Source organism: Leguminivora glycinivorella, chromosome 16 (assembly GCF_023078275.1).
Source record: "Leguminivora glycinivorella isolate SPB_JAAS2020 chromosome 16, LegGlyc_1.1, whole genome shotgun sequence".
NCBI lineage: Eukaryota > Metazoa > Arthropoda > Insecta > Lepidoptera > Tortricidae > Leguminivora > Leguminivora glycinivorella.
The window spans coordinates 9522771-9544520 of NC_062986.1; the positions used below are offsets into that span (position 1 = coordinate 9522771).

Below are 21750 nucleotides of genomic sequence, written 5' to 3' on the forward strand. Positions count from 1 at the left end.
AATAGCACTTAATAATTGACAGAAAATCTGCTAAACCAACATAGTAACTTTCTCTGAGTACATCTCGATATCATCGATATTTAATCGAGTTAACCCTTAAAGGTTGAACACGCCAAAACTGAGGCATATAAATTCATTTGCTGCTTCGTTGTAATTAAAGGTATAGAATTTTTTTTGATGCCAAATAAATCGTAAAAAAGTATAGTTTTTAAATATATCAGTTACTTTTGTGAAAGATTTATATATGTAGCAATATCGAATAAGCAACTGAAACAACGTGAACTTACTTATTTTGCACGAAAACACAAAAAATCCAAAACTCAGCTACAGGGATGTGGGTAAAAGATTAAAATTTCCACAATCCACTGTTTGTTGCGTATTGAAAAGGTTTCGGGAACGCCTAACTTTAAAACGAAAGCCAGGAATTAGTGGGTTGCAGTGTATAAATTATAAAAAAAAGAAGGAACGCATCTTAAGGATATTTGCTTCAAATTGTATGATGTTACCTCGTGACGTGGTTAAAAAGTAAAGATGTCCCAATCGTATGTTCAAAAGGTGAAACGTAGAGCAGGGCTAAGAAGTTTTAAAGCACAAAACGGCACCAGATCGGAATATAAGACAGAAATCAGCAGCAGAAACTCGATTGAGAAACTATACGAAAATTTATTAAGAGGGGGTCGTACGAAATCCTCGAAAAGTGCATTCGGCGTTTAACAAATGCTGCTCACATTTCTAAATTAAATGATATAAAATAAATGTAGTTATTATCTTAAAGAGTGTGTCTACAACTTTTGACTATTCACAATCTCCAATTATTAACGGTGTAATAACTAAACCCACACAAAGTTGACCTAAAATGAGAAAAACGTATGTCGCCGTTTAGTAAACTTTGTTAAAAAAATTCAATACTTTAATTAAAACATTAAGTGATTCTAAAAGCCAGATAAATGGACTAGAAGTTTTGAGGTTTTTTATATTTTTCCTCTCAAAGGCAACAAAGAAATTTTACCTTAAATTTAAACTATCGTAAAATTTCCATACATTCGCCATTGCTGTCAGAATTCTCCTTTCGATTAGACGCCCTGAGCGGCTCATCGGAGGCAGACGTGTCGCCGGTCGCTCCGCGTTGACGTTTAAATTTGACAAATATTTTGACAGAAAATAGTGTACGTACACGAAAAACCATACCAGTGTAAAACTGTGCTCAAAATAAATAGGGTAAATCAATAATGTCAGGTGGAGATCCAATCTCATTTAAAGTTTAAAGGTGCATGGCTTGTGCATAAAAAATAAATAAAAATATATCACATTATTAAAGAAAATAACGAACACAACCGAATGAGTATAAATGATTTCATTCTAGTTCGGTTAAATTGAAAAAAGTTTCATGTTTTCTTTTACTCATCGGAATACATTTTCATTACGCTGGTATTAACAGTACGTCATTTTAAAAATATATATGACAGCACCTACGTCAAATTTTGTCAACCAAACTTCACAGGTTGTATGTAAACAATTACAATTTAATTTATTCATACATATATTCAGATACTTATTAACTGATTCTTACTTAGAATAGAAAAAAGGGGAATGCGAGCGGGTATAATAGGTTTAGTGGTTCTAGTTCAAATTTAATTGTATATATAAAAAAATGTCTCAATTTCATTAAAGATTTACTCTGTGCATACCACGAACACGTAACCGTAAGTTGAAAACAATAATAATTATAAAGTACCTAAATATATTGTTGTTTAGAAAGTTAACGCTCGTTTTGAATGGTACTTCTCCACTCAACTAGACTAGACCAAATATTCATGGAACAGTCACCAGCATAATTATATGACTATAAACGGCCGTGCAAAAATATCTAATTTTCTATAAGGGACCATAAGTATATGACGACATATTCCCGGCAAAAATTTGTGATGCTCCGTGACCGGCAAAAACATCGTCTCTCTTTCTAGCGTCTCGCGAGCGTAGCGTCGGGCCAACGGTATGGAAAAAGACGCCGCGTCGGCGCGGCTTAGCCATACAGTTGGCCCGACGCTACGATTGCTAGACGGCAGATGTGGGGAGTGTCCTTATCCGCAGAAATATCTGTATGATCGGGTAGCTTAAAAATATTTGATTCCTTATAAATAAAAATCTAAATTACACTCTCACTCGCATAAATATCTATCCATTGTTAAAGCAAATATATATCTTACGGGCTAGAAATCATTAATATGTAATTAAAGTGCAATAACAAACCCTACCTTAGTTGCCTTTTTATTTATTTATTTTTTTTTATTAGGAGCCTGTTATGTCCCACTGCTGGGCAAAGGCCTCCCCCCTCTTTTTCCAATCTTCCCGATCTCGGGCAGTTTCGGGCCAGTTGTTAAGGAAGCAATCCAAGTCGTCCCGCCATCGCCGGCGGGGTCTGCCGGATCCTCGCGTTAGGCCGGGTTGCCACTCTGTGGCAATCTTAGCCCACAGCTCACTCGGCATGCGGCAGACGTGTCCAGCCCAGTCCCACTTTAGCTTGGCCGCTTTCCGAGCCACATCGACAATTTTTGTCTTGGAGCGCAGCGCAGTGTTCCGGATACGATCCATTAATTTTACGCCTAATATGCTGCGCTCCATAGCTCGCTGGCAAACCCCGAGTTTGGACCTCTGAGACGCTGTTAAAGACCAAGTTTGTGCACCGTAGGTGAGAATTGGAAGTATGCACATGTCCATGAGTCTCCGCTTGAGTGACAATGGGAGATCACCTTTCATCAGATGTTTCATGGACCAATAGCTCCTCCAGGCGTTTCCAGTCCGTCGTTCGGCTTCCTTCTCTTGTCGCGCCTGGAAGGAAACTAGTTGGCCCAAGTAAATGTACTCCTGGACATGTACAACAGATTCTCCGTTTATCTGAATCCTACACGGGGTGCTACAGTACTTAGTTGCCTTAGAGCGGTAAATTGTATGAGGTGATTTGACATCTCACGAAACACGTGAAGTATTGTCAGTGCATATGTCTGTCTCATCTGTTGATAAACTATGACAAGTAAACTTATTACAAATCTGATATCAGAAGCCTTTTTACAAGCTTTTATTCAACTTGCCTTGTTAGTATTTATCTTAGTTTGGGCCAAAACGTAGAAGCTAAATTTGACCCGCTTTCCGATTTGCGATTGAGCTGAAATTTTGCACACTTATGTAAATCACGTGACAATGCAATATTCTGGTATCATGGAGGTGATCTGATGATGGAGCAGAAAGGTGGTCAGAGGAACTCTGTTATGAAACGTCGTATCCCCATTGAGTAAGTGGTATTTAGAGACATCTCGGAGAGCAATAGATGATTTTTGAAAGAAAGGTACAGTCGGCTAAGGTAAAGCCTGTGCCAAAAATGATTTTTTTGCAAAAAAACTTATTATAAATTGGGAGGTGAATTTTTATATTATTTTATATAAGAAAAACCGGCCAAGAGCGCATCGGACCACGGTCAATGTAGGGTTCCGTTCCGTACTTTCCGACATTTTACATATTGACAATTTAATAAATACCGTAATTTGGGGTGAATAGGGTTCCCGGGGTATATAATGCTATTATATTTAAATAATATATTTTATGATTTATGTAAATAATATATTTACAGACATGAAAATGTCTGTCAAAGTAGGCATTCAAATTTATTGGATTTTTTACTCATTTTAACTTCATTTTTGTGTGAAATTTTGCTAAGAATTTGTTCATTATCCTTTTGAATGTAGTGTATACTATAAAGTATACCTATACTTCTAAAGTTTATGTTTAACAGAAAATCATAAGACATATTTTCATTTTTATAATGGTTTTCATGAAGAAAGCGATGCAACTGTGTTGGGGAACTTTTACGGGATGAACAAATATCCGCGGCCTGAGGGGTGAATAGGATCAATAATGGGGGAAACGGGTCGTAAAGGGGGTGAATAGGTTTACGAAGGGGGTGATTAGGGTCGGAAGAGGGGTGAATTGGGATGTGTAGTCAATGGTTGTCAAATTGTATAAAAGATATATAACTTACCTAAAGTGATGTTTTTATGAATGACCTCTCTGTATATGGACGCAATTTATACGTCAATGTATTGCTTCGTAGTTAGACTAGATACAATAAATTAACATTTAGAAATGTTAATCACACTTCTGTCAACCACAAGTCAACGTTTCTACTTAAGTCCACAAAAATCACCCATGGTTGCTATAATATAAACGGATTACTTTAAAATAAAAATCATAAGTATGAAACTATACATCTAGGGAAGAAATAAAATTATTTTATTGAATAATTTTTGATTTGTTATTTTCAAGTTTATATAAATAATAAATTCTCAATTCGCTCAAAGGTTGGAAGAGATCCCTTATAGGTATAAGTTCGCCTTTGTACACCATAACTATACTGTATATTTATGTCCTAACTTGTCTTATGTACAATAAAGTGTTCACATACATACATACATAAATTGAAATAGATATCATACACGAAAGAAAAAACGATAAGGCCCACTGGTGGCCGAGCCGGGAATCGAACCCGGGTCTTCAGCTTACGCAGCTAACGTCATTACCACTAGGCCACCCGCCCGCCGTGTGGTACCCGACGAAATTTCTCTAGTGTATGTTATCTCTGATAGGCACATTTTGACCACCTCGTATATGAATCTTTAAGGCCCTTTTGCACCAACCACTTAACTCAGGGTTAGTGGGCTGTCAACTGTCAAATTCCATGTAAAATGGTGGGTTAACCCTCAGGTTAACCCTCCATATTCGTTGGTGCAAGTGGCACTTAGAGGATTAGGGTATAGCGAGAGAGATGGCGGGTTCGATTCCCGGCTCAGCCACCAGGAGGCCTTGTCGTTCTTACTTTCGTGCGTGATATCTATTTCAATGCATAAGTATGAAAACGGTTATGACTTTATTTTCAAGTAAGTAATTTTTGCTGATAAACTTTTTTTCGGCATTCAATTTTGTAAGGTATGCTCCCAGCCGAAGATCAGCGCTGATGAAGAGGCACCAAAGAAAACACGTCCGTTCCATACAAGATTTATTAGCAGAGAGCGAAAATATAACCTACCCACAATCAGTCGGCGCCTAATTACTAAACTACCCACATTTGTCACAAATTTATTTCAAAAATACTTAAGTAATTATCAGTTTGCCGTTAATATTTGTGGGATATTAAATTGGACCAGGAGTGATATTTAAAAAAAACTATACATTTATAACCTTTTGAATTTTGGAATTCGGTTAAAAAATCCGGCCAAATGAGAATCTATTTTCGCACAATTGTAAAACTAAATTATCTTTACTAGTTACCTCCAAAATACTAAATGAAATGACATCTATTGCGACTTAAGTAGTTTGCATAAATTAGTTACCCAATTCACCTAGGATGGCGCTGTACTTTGGGCTACTTAGTACATCATTTTCTGAAGATTTTGGATTCATGGGGTCGGAACGGGTATGAACTAACTTAATTTGTGGTGAATAGGGCCAAAACCGACTTTTGAACGTCGATAGCAGTTTTTTTATATGTGCCATGATAATTTTTTACACAAAAAATCTTCCAGCGGTGTGAACTCCGGGTTGTCTTTGAAAATATGTCGTTTTATTTAGTAATTTTCGCTCACCCTAACGTTGGGGTGAATGGGGTCGGGAAGGGGGTGAATAGGGAAAAGTGCTAGGGTTGACTTTTTTGGATTACGAACAAAACCTGACCTGTCACGAGCATATTATATTTATTTTATCAAAAAATAAGGAACTAATATGTTATGAGTAGTCGGTAATGTATTAATAAAATAAATTTATCGAAATCTAGACATATGATAACCCTAAACCAACCTTTATAGTTATATGGTGCTCTGACGCAGTGAACAAGTAAGTATGGTCGTGGACAGTGCGGATAACGTGTCAAAATATAAGCATAGTTTGTTGCTATTTTTCATGTTTAAATAACTTCTAAACTAACGTAGTGGGTATTAAAGTAAAAGGTTCACAGTGAACATTAGCTTGCCAGACATGTGTTTAGCTATACCATTGTATTGAGTGTTGTATCATAAAGTCAAACTAGGCATTTATTACTAATTATTTACTATGTGGGGTGTCTTTGATCACTTGCATGGGGTAACATTGACCATAATGACACATAGTTGATTATTGTCTGATTATGTCACGGTACTTGTTGAGACTGATAATTTGATCTCTTCTTGTGATAAATATTGAAACAATTGCAAATAAAGTTGGTTTTTCGAAGATGGTAATTTTTATTTTTAATCAAAGTAACCCCAAAATAGCGTTAAAGAGTTGTAATATTTGACTCTGCGAACCGTTTTTTATCTTTTCTTGAGATAAAATACTTTTGTAAGGGATTACATTCGATTACCATTAAAAAAATACATAGGGTATCAAAGTAACCCCAATGTCAGTTTAAGTTTGATAACATCGTTTTTTTTTGCGTACATTATTTTGTTACCTTTCTATATTTTTAGCAGGAAAAGACTAAAAAAGTTGATGGTCCCATTTTTTCTTTCTTTGTTACGTTACATTGACCAATTATGGAATTTATACTTCTCTAACTTCTTCATTTAATGGGTAAAAATACCCATTAAATGTAGAAGCTAGAGAAGTTTAAATTCCCAAATTGGTCAATGTAACCCCAGTTTACGGCAGACACCGTGAACCTTTTCTAATAATTCTCTTTTTATTTGAAAGAAAAATCGTTACGATACTAAAATATGCAATCTGAGATAAAAAAATGCTTTTCATATAGTTACAAACTTAGTTCAGAATTTTTTTCTGTAAAACTTTTATAAATTGTTCTACCTATCAAGTTCAAAATAATTTTCCTAGAAAGTCTTAATAAAGTTCTGCTTTTGAGATTTTTTCATATTTGAGAAAACAGCCCTTATTGCCTGAAATACGGCGACATTGATATTTGCTTTTTCGTATTTTGATGGTATTTTGACTGCACTGTTGTATTTTTTGCCATGCTAATTTGAACCTTATCTCTGAGCGATGTTTTTTAATTTTCAGTCACGTCACAGATGTTTATGACATAACATCTAGGTATTTAGCCATTTAAAAGAAACTACAAGTGGCTTTACAGACGTGGCGACTGCAACTGGTACAGGGCCTAAGCCATAATTTAAAATTATATTGTGATTTTATATGTATTTATGTTTTATTTAATGCTAAGTATGAGTTTCAACATTTTTAACTCAAGAAACTGAAATTAAGAGAAGAGACTAGGAAATTGGGTAAGATCAAGAGTCTGATGCAGATAGCGATGGCGGTATTGGATATGATAAGATATGCGTCGATATTCCCTGTCTTTCTTTGGGTCTCTGACTTGACTGCTGCTAGCTGTACTCTATTCATTAGGTTTTTATTTTATACACATGCTTTATTTTTGTATAAACTAAATGATAAAAAAGCGAAGCTAAAACGACCAAAAAGAATAAAGAAAATATCTGATAGTCTTTAATACAACCCGCATATACGTAATGCACAGCTCAGGCCTCTGAAGACCTGCAGGGCAATCATGGTCGCGCGATAAATGATAAAACATCGGACCGTCCCTATCGCACTTACAAATAAAGCGATAGGGCTGATATTTTATCATTTAGTACGCGACCATAATTGTTTGCCTGGAGGTATCGGCCTTCACACACGTCTTTGAAAAATGTTTGCGGGGATAGGCAGGCTGACGATTTTTAATCTAAGTATAGAAAAGTAACGCAAAATGAAGTGCAAAGTAATTTGAAATACACCTAGGTAAACAATCAACTGAGTAAGGAACGTTATCTACATATTTAGGTAAATTAAAGTCACATGAGACATGGACAGAGAAGGAAAGCTAGATGACGCGTATTTTTTCTCTGTCTTCTTGTATGCTACCTTTTTTACAGTTTTAATTTCTCAAAGGAGGTCAGTAGTTGACTACAAACTCAAAATAACTCTTGGAAAAAATTAAGGGTCACTGACCTTTCACAGTAAATTGAGGTAGTGTGAGTGAAGGGTGTTTGTGTGTGTAATGGGGTAATTTGACAGATTCTGAAAATTCTCCCTGCTCTACCCCCTCTTAACAAAATTTGACTGCGTTCTGATGGATGGTGAAACTCACATAAAATCCGATTTCTAAGAAATCCCTGGCCAAGAGTTTTATACTAGCAAAAGTAGCACAGAGGCTCCCAAAGACTGTCAAATAAAAAAAGATATAAGTTTCCAAAAAAAATACCTATTTTGGCAGGCAATTAGCAGTTGCGGGAAAAGAAGCAGCTCTTTTGTCACTACCGGAAAAATAAAGGGTAGCATCTATCAAAAAGAGTGCTTACAAAAGCGATTACTTCCGATTATTAAGAAACACCACTCCTGGCCTTTATTTTGGCCAGACCTTGCCAGGTGTTACTACGCGAAACCTGTCATGGAGTGGTACAAAGCAAATGGTGTAGCCGTGGTACCGAAATATAGCTATCCACTAAATTGCCTAGAACTCCGGCCTATCGAGGAATATTGGAGTATAATGAAAGGGTTTCTTAAAAAGAGCGGCGGGGAGGTTAATTCCGCGGAGGAGCGGCGAAACTGTGGACCTGGCGACAAAGTGGTATCCTGACGTGATGGTGCAAACTCTTATGAGTCGTGTTCGAAGAAAAGTACGATCGAGGGCTTATTCGTCGAGAAACCTTAACTAATTATGGTTTGCATTTAAAATACATTAAATTTGCTCATATTTAAATCAAACATCTTTTATTTATTTATTATATTTTTTTACAATAAAAATTTAAGTGTGCCCCATTTTTGGCGTGTTCAACCTTTAAATGCATGGTGATGTATATATGCATCATATCTTTGATGGCCCGTGGCTCGATATGTAGCTATCCAAAATCACATTTATTGCTTAATTATTATTCATTACTTATTAGTATTTAATAAACAATTAAATAAATTAAATAATATAATGATTTACTATTTATTATTTAAGTGTTAAGATGAAATGGCGGAAAAGTGTGAAAAAACAGGACGATGGCGATTTTTAGTATGTGATTTAGGCTGATTTTTTCGGAGTTAGTAATTAGTTTATGTTTAAACATTTTATCATAAGGGTTTCACAAATAGTTAACCTTTTTAATAGTAGTCATTTTTTTTTAATAAAACTTACCAATTACGATATATGTATATAAATAAGATTTGGCCTATTTAACTTCTAACACTGATTTCTTAGTATAAAAATCGATCTTAAATATTTTTTTTATAATTTTTCCCAGAGTCAGAAAACCATTGTCTATCACATATATTAATATCTCTTTAAAAGAAAAATTCATGCATTTAAGGGTTAAATAGTAGGTTGGTGGTGTCAGTCTCTTCACGTGAACCGATGAAAATTTAATGAACTTAAATGCCATGTTATGAGATGAGCAGACATGTTGGAGGTTGCTGACCGTTTTGAACCGATACGACATTACGCTAAATATCGGGACATCCCTAAGCTGAAGTTTACGAGTGCATTGAACCAAATTACAAAAGGGATGTCCAGCTTTGGGTAAAAATAATATGGTTGTGAAATATTGGAAACACGGCCAGACTCAAGTGTTATTATTTGTCCGACATGTTTCGAATCCCTCGGACATCCTTCCTCAGGCATAACTCAGACATAAAGGCGACGGCTAATGGCTAATTGTTGACGTATATATTAAATACTTCGTAATGATGTGGCATACTGCTACGGTGTCAGTAACACAGTTTATGTGACCAATCGTGTGCGCGATGCGAACTGAACTCATCAGCCAATCGCATTTAACAGGTCGATTCATGAGAGCTGTCGTGAATGTAATGATCAAAACTTAATTATATATGGGTAAAATCTACGATATACATACGTAACTGTCAAAAGCTACCATTTTATTGGTTAAGTTGTCACACACATGCATATTTTCATTCGCTCATCCGTTCATTCATTCCAACAACAGTTCCACCAAGGGCAAGGAGAATGTTTAGTCGAAGTTATATTATTATGTGTATGTAAGTACTCACCGGCTCTGTGTCTCCTTGGCTGTCCTTCCCGAGTCCCTCGCCCTTCGACCAACCCATCTTCTGCAGTAACTTGAAGCCTTTGTTTTCGGGGGCTATAAACCTGTAACAACGGATTATTTGAGCAACTTTGTGGTAAGAAATTTGGGTTCTTTTTTAATTTTCGAAGAAATCAAAAGAAAATAATTATTATACAATTTTTGTAGTATTTTTTAAAGAAATGGGAAGGCAAATCACATTTTAAGCCTCGTCAATATTCACCTCGGCATTCCTATTAACCCCATTTGACGTACCTACACTTACACTTGTCATATTTGTCACACAGAGACCCATGTGTGTTTCGGATAGAAAGATATAGAATGTTAGTTCGTTGTATGAATGCATAGAACCAAATTGAATTTAAGTATCTCAATCATGAATTTGACTATCCCTATGCACTACTCGATTTAAGGTTTAAGATCATTTAATCTCTACAACTAGGGAACAAATCATTTTTTTTTATGGAATATTTCTGATTTGTTCTTTTTTCAAGTACTCACACTACTATATATAATTTATAAATTGAAATAGATTTCATACACGAAAGAAAAAACGGCAAGGCCCACTGGTGGCCGGCGAGCCGGGAATCGAACCCACCAGTGGGCCTTGCCGTTTTTTCATTTAATCTTATTAAGAATTTTACAATTCACTTATACGAGATAAAACATTAATAACTTAAAGCATTGTTATGATTGTGAGCGCAGGTACTATATTATAAGTAATAAAAAGGGTACTTGAACAAAAGTCCTCATTGCCCGCGCGCATTGCGTGTAGCCAGTGATAACAACACCAAAACAAGCAATAAAAAAAAATAATACTACTAAACAAACTAATTAGATACCTACCAGAATAAAAAAATCCTTATTGTACATGAAGTATACATGAAGCAATCCTATCTCATGAAAACCCACTTAATATTTGAATAAAACTTTAAAATGGAACGGAACCCTGAAACACATGAAAGCCGCATTTCTTTCTTTAAAAGTCTTGGTACGTAACTTAATTTTGCAACCAAGTAACCAGACACCGTTTTGGTTTTTTATTTGGTAAGCTAATTTTGGACTGTAGGTATATGAGAATGCGTACGTTTTTAGGATTCCTTACTTTTACAACAGGAAAATGGAATTTATATTAGGTTTTTTAAAACAAAAATATGTGCCTATGGTACGATTTATTTGATAAATTAAACAATAATTTTAACTGAAGATGGGCCGAACATCTACTATTTGGCAAATTTTTATAGGAGGTAGGGCACAGCGAATGATATTCCGCTTTGTGTGGTAGGGCACAGCACAGCGGATATCATCTCGCTCGAATATAGAGCAGAGCCCAACTGGGGAAGTACCTCTGCCTTACAGAAGACCGCACAGCCAAATAGCACCAGACCATACTCATAGTGTTGTGTTCCTGCCGGTTAGCAAGGCCGCCATAGCTCAACGAAGGTGTGGTGTGCTGGTGACGGAAGGACCTACGGTACTAATTTGTTCCATCTATTGTCCTTTGAGTCGTCAGCAACCCGAACCCTCCTTAGAACTTGTATACTCCTTTTTACTATGTACTTACACAGCAAAAAGGAGTGTAGAAGTTTCTAATGGGTTGGCAACGCGCATGTGACACTCCTTGAGTTGCAGGCGTCCATAGATTACGGCGACCGCTTTCCATCAGGCGGACCGTATGCTTGTTTGCCAAAATTGAGCAAGTTAAATTATAACTGATGCGGGCTCGTGCGACGGATTTTATGATAACTTAACAAAATCGCTTACGCTCTGAGCGTATTGTAGTTATTACTTATTAGTAAAAGTAACGTAGTTTCTCTCTTTAAAAACTCTTTCTAACGCTGTTCCGTAATATTGACGCGACAGAGCGTTTTGGTCGCCACGTATCGTCACGCACTATCTAGCTAACTCTAAGGAACCCTAAGCGCCCAATTAAAATTCAGTCTTGATCTTATTTTTTATCTCAGAAATGATTCCTCAATTACGCACCGAATCAAAAAGCCATTAGTGCATCTACGTCTGCGTCATGTCGGCCATTTATTTTGTAATGCTGAGTCCTTATATTTCCATATTAGCATGCGGAGACGTTGGTATTTTACGTTTTAGCCTTGTTTTTGAGTCAAAGACTTTTAAGCGTTTTATAACAGCCTGGCGGACAAGGACTTTTTCCGGCTTACATTTTTTGCTGCGTTTACGCTAAAAGAAATTATACTGTAGTTGAAAAATAGATATAACTCTTTATGCGGTGCTTCAATATAAAGATCATTAAACTATAAGATAGCCCTATACAGTAGCCCCAATTTAGTCACGTATCTAAATCCGCCACAGTTTCACAATGTCACAATTTCGTTTTCTTTCAACCCCTTATTTGCCAAGAGTGGCACTGAAACTAGAGTTGTTTCATGTGTTCTGCCTACCCCTTCATGGGATACAGGCGTGATTGTATGTATGTATGTATGTATCTAAATCCGCACTCTGCGTTTTCTCGGAATGGTGTGAAGATCACCCTTTGTCTCTTCTCTCCTTGGTCCGGTCGTTGTAAGCCGTTTGTTCTATAGGCAAAGGCTTGGGCGGGTATTTTCTATTTATTATTATTCTTGAACCCCGCTTGTAAATGCAAAGTGTATGTTTATACTTACGTATCCAAAACCAAATCAGCGCTCTGCGTTTTTTCAGAACGATGAGAAATCCCACATTGCCTCTTATCTGCTTGCCCCGGTCGTTATAAGCCGTGCCTTCTATAGCTAAAGGCTCTGTATTTGTTCACAATTCTTGCTAGTCAATGCAAAATGTACTATATCTAAAGTAATAAATACTTACGTATCTAAGTCAGCGCTCTGCGTTTTCTCGGAATGGTGTGAAGATCCTACTTTGTCTCGCCTTTCCTTCGCCCTGTCGTTGTATGCCGTTTCTTCCCTAAAGGCTTGTGTATTTGTTCATAATCCTTGCTAGTCAATGCAAAATATACATTATCTAAAGTAATAAATACTTACGTATCTAAGTCAGCGCTCTGCGTTTTCTCGGAATGGTAGGAGGATCCTACTTTGTCTCCTTGGCCCGGTCGTTGTAAGCCGTTTCTTCTATAGCTAAAGGCTTAATAGGCGCGTATTTGTTATGAAGCCGTGCTTTATTCAAAATTTCCTCGACGCCTAAAATGCCTAAACCTATTGTCTATACACTTACAAATCAGCGCACTTCGTTATCTCGGAATGGTGTGAAGATCCTACTTTGTCTCGCCTTTCCTTCGCCCTGTCGTTGTAAGCCGTTTCTTCTATAGCTAAAGGCTTGTGTATTTGTTCATAATCCTTGCTAGTCAATGCAAAATGTACATTATCTAAAGTAATAAATACTTACGTATCTAAGTCAGCGCTCTGCGTTTTTTCGGAATGGTGGGAGGGTCCCACTTTGTCTCTCCTCTCCTTGGCCCGGTCGTTGTAAGCCGTTTCTTCTATAGCTAAAGGCTTAATAGGCGCGTATTTGTTATGAAGCCGTGCTTTATTCAAAATTTCCTCGACGCCTAAAATGCCTAAACCTATTTTGTCTATACACTTACAAATCAGCGCACTTCGTTTTCTCGGAATGGTGTGAAGATCCTACTTTGTCTCGCTTTTCCTTCGCCCAGTCGTTGTAAGCCGTTTCTTCCCTGAAGGTTTGTGTATTTGTTCGTAATCCTTGCTAGTCAATGCAAAATGTACTATATCTAAAGTAATAAATACTTACGTATCTAAGTCAGCGCTCTGCGTTTTCTCAGAATGATACGAAGATCCCACTTTGTCTCGCCTTTTCTTCGCCCTGTCGTTGTAAGCCGTTTCTTCCCTAAAGGCTTGTGTATTTGTTCATAATCCTTGCTAGTCAATGCAAAATGTACATTATCTAAAGTAATAAATACTTACGTATCTAAGTCAGCGCTCTGCGTTTTCTCGGAATGGTGGGAGGATCCTACTTTGTCTCGCCTCTCCTTGGCCCGGTCGTTGTAAGCCGTTTCTTCTATTGCTAAAGGCTTGGGCGCGTATTTGTTCTTGAGGCGTGCTAGTTCTAGTTGATGCTGTTTCTGAACGCTACACGTTCGAGTGTAGGCGGCTTTTTTCTCTTTTTCTTGGGCTGTAAGATTGAATTTTATTTAACAATTATTTAACTTTATTGTAAAAATAACTTGTACTTACTTATTTTATTTATTACTAATATGGGAAAAATATGTGACACTTTAGACGTGAAAATATGTACTAACAGATTTTCTGTCGAATTTTCTCGGAAATATTCGTATTTTTCATGTTAAATTTTTCCTGATTCCGGCCATTCTTATGGCTAGAGAGCGGATTTCATGTAGCGATTTAAATATTAATATGGATATGGCTAGTGCATTTTTTAAATACATGTCATGTGGTTTATAATTAGGTCTTACAATCTATTATTATTATAAGTACATCGCACACGGCAAACTTCGCTGAATAATCAAATTAAATTAATGTTATTTTTGCAACAAACTACTTTTAAAGGAAAGTATTTTATTCTAACTAAAGGAGTTTGTGTACAGGAAGCTAATTATTTTATTCTATTCTTTGAGTCGTAATAGAAGTTTTTACGCAACTTAAATAAGTAAAAATATTTAAAAAATAATAAACATGTTTTTATTTATTATCATAATAATTTTTGTAATTTGCCATGAGTGGCACTGAAACTTGAGAAGTTTCATGTGCTCTGCTTACCCCTTCATGGGATACAGGCGTGATTGTATGTATGTATGTATGTAATAATTTTTGTCCGTTATTCACAAAAACATCCAAAAAGGGTTTTACTTTTATGTTCCGATGCATTTTTTTTGTGTGTAGAAAAAATTATAAATTATGCGAGTCATATCCATATTAATATTTAAATCGCTACATGAAATCCGCTCTCTACTTATGGCCTTAAAAACAAAACCATTTTAATAAAAGTCGATAACTTACTTTCCATGACGAGACCGGGTTCGCAATGCCCGCAAGTGTCGATTCCAGGGTGTATGTGGCACAGCAATTTGGTCTCACCTAGTTGTAATGTACTTCCGTGCATTACCTGAAAATGTTGCTATTTTTAATATTTGACCTTTAGCACAACTTGCCTTGTCGCGCGCGAGTCCATACATCAAGCGCGACTTCAAGTATGGACTCGCGCGCGACAAGGCAAGTTGTGCTAAAGGTAAAGAGTCAGATGTCTGAAATATTTAGCTGGGTTTCAAATTATGTCGTAGTCCTGTCATAGGTCCAGCGTAGTGTTCTTATACGCATAACTTGTCAATGCCTTCTTGTGGCAAGCGACAAACTTCCTACGACTTTTGCTTGAACACAACACATACATAATGTATAGTCAATATTTTCAGATCTTATGTTTATTGAAGAGTGAGCTATTGTGGCAACTCAAACTTACGCGACCTTATCTTACCTTAGGGCCGGTTGCATCAAACCATCTGTCATTGTTAAAGCGTTCGTTAAATTTTATTGTATGGGAAGTTCCATAGATGTCTGTTGCGTGACGATGATGTGTCTGTCAAATGTGGTTGATGCAACTGGCCCTTAGAGCGGCAATAGGTATGTACAGGTTATGTGCTTATTATATTATCTTTATACGCAAATATTAAACGCTTTAGTCAGATCTCTTCAAATAAAAAGCATAAACAGTATATGTGAGACAAAGTTGAAATTCGAAAATAGTGGCTAAGAAACTAAAACTTAACTATTGAAAAGAACTATGATGCTCACCTCAACTGGTTCACTAATAATTTGACTCTCAGATATCCTCACGCCGTTGAGCGTGGTTCCATTCTTGGATCCTAGATCTGTAACTGTGTATGTTCTTCTGCTCGTATCGTACTTTATGTCTAGATGATTCTGTAACAAATACAAAGATTACTTTAGATCATAGAGGAATAAGTAAGGGGGTTGTAACTCCATACATCAGTAAATGCGGGTTATTTGTATAGGCATAGTTAAGTGACATCTAGCGACAATTACGACGTTCAGACAATTTAGCCCATATTCTTTGCTTGATATGTGTTAAAATGTCAAAATTAATATATAGCGCCATCTAGCCGAGCGTCCCCCAAAGGTGTATCGCCATTTAGATCACCGTGCCTTTTTCTGTATGGTTATGAGGTATGTTTTTTCTTAAGACCTTATCTGTCTATACGGAGTTACATATGTCTTTGGTATAAGTTACCATATTTTCTTAGGCATCAGCTTTCTAACTTGGACAATGGGGTGTAATATCCGTATTAGTAGTGACAGATTTGAATATAAGGAAGTAGGTACATACCCTCGAAACATTATAATCTTCTATAAGTATGCAATGACTGCTGCCCTCTCTGCCGACAGTGCCGCCATCTTTAGTGACCAGGAACAGCGTTCCCACCTTCAGTTTGGGTAGGTTCGTCTCTCGCACGATCACTCGCATGGACGGCGGGTGATGCTTGGCTATTGAATCTGTTTAAAAATTAAAAATTTGAAAAACCCCCACCGCGACATAGTGGACCGATTTTCATAAAACATGGCTAAGAACAGAACACTCCCGACTAACTCAGCTTTCAAACAAAAAAAACTAAATCTAAATCGATTCATCCGTTCGAGAGCTACGATGCCACAGACAGACAGACACGTCAAACGTATAACACCCCGTCGTTTTTGCGTCGGGGGTTAAAAATAAGAATTAGTTAATAATATAATCTTGTTAAAGCTATTTCATTCCTCGATTCATTCAAACTAGGTATTTGATTCCTGGTACGACAAAATGTACTCAACATCTTCCTACGGTATCTCATTGCTTAATAGTTAAATATCTGGGCGACCGAGCTTCGCTCGGTTCTATTTTAATATATCACGTCTTTAGATAAAAAAAAACTCTTATAAATACAAAAACAAAAAAAAAGACAAAAAACAAAAACTTAATTTCTGGCCGGGATTCGAAACCCTGACACCTACGATCTATCTGCGTACATTAGACCGACCTCGTACGACTGAGCTAAGCGGAATCGATGCGCGCGCGGCGAAATTAACGACCATATTTTACGTTTACTAACGCGAAAGAAAAACTCATGAAAACTCGAAAATTCGCGTTTTCCGGGATCTAAGGCTACGCTAGATCGATTTTTCACCCCCGAAAACCCCCACATAATAAATTTCGGCGAAATCGTTAGAGCGGTTTCTGAGATCGTCGGTATACATATATAAATAAATAATATCTGGGCAACCGAGCTTCGCTCGGTTCTGTTTCGTATCCTTGACATGTGTCGCCATCTAGTTTAAAAATGAATAGTACCTACATCGAGCGAAAGAATTCTCAGCCTTAACAACACAACTACTGCACACGAGATGGCGCGCATTTCGCCACAAAAACTCAAATAGTGTATTTTCTATTCGTTTTAGCCTTGACCTGTGTCGCCATCTAGTGTTTGCAATAAATAGTACTTACATCGACCGAAAGAATTCTGTCTTAACAGTACAACTACTGCACACGAGATGGCGCGCGAAGAAAAACGCATGAAAACTCGAAAATTCGCGTTTTCCGGGACCTAAGGATAAGTTAGACCGATTTTTCACCCCCAAAAACCCCCACATAACAAATTTCTGCGAAATCGTTAGAGCGGTTTCAGAGATCGTCAGTGTAAATAAATATATATATAAATAAATAAATAAATAAATAAATATACAAGAATTGCTCGTTTAAAAGTATAAGATTATAGAGTTGAGATATTTTTAGACCGTGTTAGATTGAAATTACTTGATTAAATTTGTTCTAATTCATACTTTAGTAGTCTAAAACGTTACTGACTAAACGATATTGTTAAATAAAACTGGATTAAAATAAAAAACAAAAGTTAAACTAGTTTGTTAAACAAAGTTCTTTAAAAAATGTATGTACTATGCAATAGTACATTACGATACAAGTGTGCGAGAAGTTGTTCATTTCTTGTCAGCACTAGTGCGAGAAGTGGTTTATTTCATGTCAGGTCAAAACTGCGGAGGGCCATCTGTACTGAAAAACGTCGTACGATACACGTGCGAAAAGGAAATTCGTAACTCGTGTCGACGCTGAGATGAGGCCATTTCGTGGCACTTCATTCCTTTCTGTCTTGTTGTTATTATGTGTATTTTGTCTTACCTGTGTTCACGAATAAACGTTTATTCTATTCTATTCTATTTAAAACACGACCGAACGGAGGGATTTATCGCCACTCGTTTCGAACTTCCTTTTTTCTCCACTTGTATGGTACCTAATGTACTATTTCGTGGTATTTTATTACAGAAAAGCTTAATAATACCCCCACGGCACACTTTAGAATATACATTTACCATCATCATTGCTAAAAGTAGACACGCTAGCATCTGAATCATCAGATTCAACTTCTTCTTCCACCTTCTTTTTATCTTCTGCTTCATCCTCTGAATCGCTGCATTCTCCCTCTTCTAGATCTTGAGGCTCCACTGTCTCTGTATCTTCTTTCATGTCAGCATCATCAAAGATATCACCTTTTTCAGGTGATTTTATGATTTTTATGTCTTTATCAATGGCATTCTCACTTTTGTCTGCATTAGCTTTATTTTCGGATTCTTTGGTATCATTGTCTCCATTCTCAACTTTTTTATTTTTCTTTCTTCGCTTCGCTTTGCTTTCTTCTTCGTTTCCCTGTAATAGAATATTGACTTTGGTATTGGGTAGTTACTTTTTAGCATAGAATTACCTAAGGCGGTTTGGGCTCGGAGTGAAACCTGGGATAGATTTTTCGTCAGGTTTTCTATGTCGGCTTCTTCGCGTTGTCTTGCCTGCAAAAGAAATTATAGAACTAATATACGTATGTAGTTCGGTTTTGTATCATTAGAAAGAATGTAAGCGATCTTGACGTATTTTTTATAGCCTTGAAATGCCCACCATAACTATGGTGGGCATTTCAACTAACTAGTTTTCCCATTTTGAATTTTAACTTTATAAATAAATTGGTAAGATTTTCGTTTGTTTCAAAAATCAATGTAACTATGGAAATTCTACTTTATTCAGTTCATGAAAGGTTCAAATTAGATTGCAACACTATGTACATTGTAATGTACATTGGGCCTTACAAGGATAGGAGAGCACTTTAGAAAAATATTTCACTATACCCAAGCACACTATGCCTACCCGTATTGTAAATTGTAATCATTTACATTCTCCTGATTTCATAATTGTTGTTTTTTTTAAAGGATTTCAATAATAAGGTACATCAAGTTATAATGTAACCTATTTTTTTTTTACCCAAACCTAGATAAAACATAGGATTCAAGTCATATTTAACATTCCCCATAGAACATGAAGGCCATGGCCGTGAGTATCAATGATTCTGATTAGGAAAAAAATACAGTTACAAATTGTGTCCAGTATATTGAACACTGCTAAATTCATTGTAAGTAATAGAAATCCAGAAAATAGAGGAAAAATAAAACAAAATGTAATAACCTTCTTGAGTTTCCGAGCCTTTCTCTTCTCATGGGCTTCATACTCAGGGTTGGTGGCAGTCTTGCTGCGGTCAGGGTAGGAGTGGAACTCAAATGTTTGCTTATCTTCCGAGTAGCGGTAGTAGCATCCTGTGTCAGGATGGTAATATAGACCAAGGTCCTGGAAGTAACAAAAATATACAGGTTATTTTCTAGATGATTTCCAATTTAACTACAAACAAAAGTCTTATATCTCTAACAGCGACTTTATCATCTTTATAGCGAGGCTTAGACTAGAAAGAACTTGCATGCTACTTACTTACATTAATACATTACCTACACTAGTGACTACTAGGGGAAAAAATAGAAATTGCAAAGTTATACATATAATCAGATGCTAAGAATGTATTGAAAATTTTATGCAAGTTCTTGCTAGTGTAAACCTTAAAATTTCAGGTGACTATGAAATAGTATTTTAGTCATTAAAAAAATAGTTACTTATGAACAGACATATCAGAAAGTCAAAGCCATCACCCTTGCAAATCTCAAGAATAGATTTATTTATTTATCATATGGCAAGTTTACAATCTTACATGCAAATTACATAGATGACACTGCTAAAGTATATCCTGTCCATTAGTAATCCTGGTTTGAGGTTGACAAAAAAAATAACTATACCAACTGAGAGGAAATGTTTGCCATGTTACTTTTTTATTTACAAATTTTACAGCTTAATACTTACAGCACTATAATAATACCCAGTCTTATAATCATAGTACATTCCTGCGGACTCTACGAACACCATCCCCGACTGCTGCATAGCGCTCTGTGCCACTTCTTTCACCTGGTCTGCTATACTCTTCTCATTCTCTTCACTATTCAAACTCCAACCACTGTTCTTAACAGTTACATTTGAACTTTCCGTAACTGACTCATTGTCCTTTTCGTTTTGGTTTTCATTTGTTTTAGGTTCTAATTTGTCTGTTTGCAGATTGTCTGTTTGTGTAGAAGCATTATGATGTTTTATTTTGTCAATTTGTTTGCAGTCAGACTTATTAATTTCAACTAAGTCTTGGTTGTTGTAATTTTCAGTCTGTGTGCTTGAGTTGATTTTTGTGGCTGTGGAATGTGTCTGAAAAAAAAAAACAATATTTAAATTCTTTATGTAAACAAAATACAGCCATATACATTGTTAGTGTAGCCAGACAGGCCATAGTATAGCATATGTCTAGTTTATTATAGTTAAATTAATAATATTGAAAGTAGAATGTTTAAAATAGGTGTTTAAGTAAAATTGTATAATAATACCTATTTCTGCTAAGTTCAAGAAAATACTAATCCATGTTAGTGATGCATTTTGTGACACAACTGACTATATGGATTTATATGACAAATATCTGCCCAAGGTTAGGTATTTAAGCGAATAAAAAAGAGCTAATAACACAGAGAACATCTCTACATACAACAAGCAAATAATAGTAAGGTTGCATACCTGGCTTTCCAATTGTTTCTTCATCTCTTTAATGAGCCGTGCTTTTTTCCTTATTTTCTGCCTCATTTTTAACACTAATTTCAATATTTCTGGTCTGAATTTCAGAGATAACCGGAGCCTTCGTAAGTTGAAAGAACTTTTACGAATTGTTGGCTTTGCCTCATTGTTAAGGTTGTTGATTTCCATTTTTCAAATATATCAGAGGTTACTTATTTTCCGGATACTATGTAAAGATATCGTAAAGCATTAGTTATTTATTTATTAAGTGATTTCTAATATTATTTCCAACGATAGACGACCAAAACGTGACATTTGTTTTGACACTTGACAGATCAATGACAATGACGTTAGGCGATGGTTTACGGAGGTCGCTTTTATAATAAAATATGCCCACACAAAAGAAATTAAAAAGTGGCAACATTGTCGAGTCGTCCCGTTTTTGTAAAATTATTTGAAAAGGGAAGACACTTTCCGCTTTCTGCAAACTAGCGAAAAAATCTACAATTGAACCTCGAGCATAGCGAGTGGTTCGAAAAATTGTATCTTGAACATGGCGATTTTCAAAGTATAAGGGTTTGCCAATTTTTGTCATCTAGTGAATCACCTCTATTGTCCAGACATTAGTCTTTTTTTCTCGTGTTTGACCTATTTTCTCATAGATACGCAATTTCCACATGTATTTTTTATTTTCGACGCTGACTCACTATTATTTGTTATAATACTTATGTGTGAATAGGGAGCCAGTAATCCTGATACG

At 36.2% G+C, this 21750-nt stretch overlaps 1 protein-coding gene across 3 annotated transcripts in view; it reads right to left on the reverse strand.

Moving 5' to 3' along the window:
• Positions 1–21302, reverse strand: part of LOC125234825 (angiogenic factor with G patch and FHA domains 1) — a 53521-nt gene extending 32219 nt beyond the window's left edge. The window contains exons 1-10 of one of the 3 annotated variants that reach the window (XM_048141232.1): positions 20994–21302; positions 20244–20633; positions 19524–19682; positions 18803–18856; positions 18386–18719; positions 16353–16519; positions 15800–15928; positions 15011–15116; positions 13958–14165; positions 10033–10132 (exon numbers count right to left, since the gene is read on the reverse strand). In XM_048141232.1, the coding sequence (XP_047997189.1) occupies positions 10033–10132; positions 13958–14165; positions 15011–15116; positions 15800–15928; positions 16353–16519; positions 18386–18719; positions 18803–18856; positions 19524–19682; positions 20244–20633; positions 20994–21179 (1833 nt within the window). In that variant the 5' untranslated portion in view covers positions 21180–21302. Of the gene's footprint in view, positions 1–10032; positions 10133–13957; positions 14166–15010; positions 15117–15799; positions 15929–16352; positions 16520–18385; positions 18720–18774; positions 18857–19523; positions 19683–20243; positions 20634–20993 lie in introns of all 3 variants that reach the window. The other 2 variants (XM_048141233.1, XM_048141234.1) reach the window with 2 other exon arrangements.
• Positions 21303–21750: the final 448 nt, after the last annotated feature.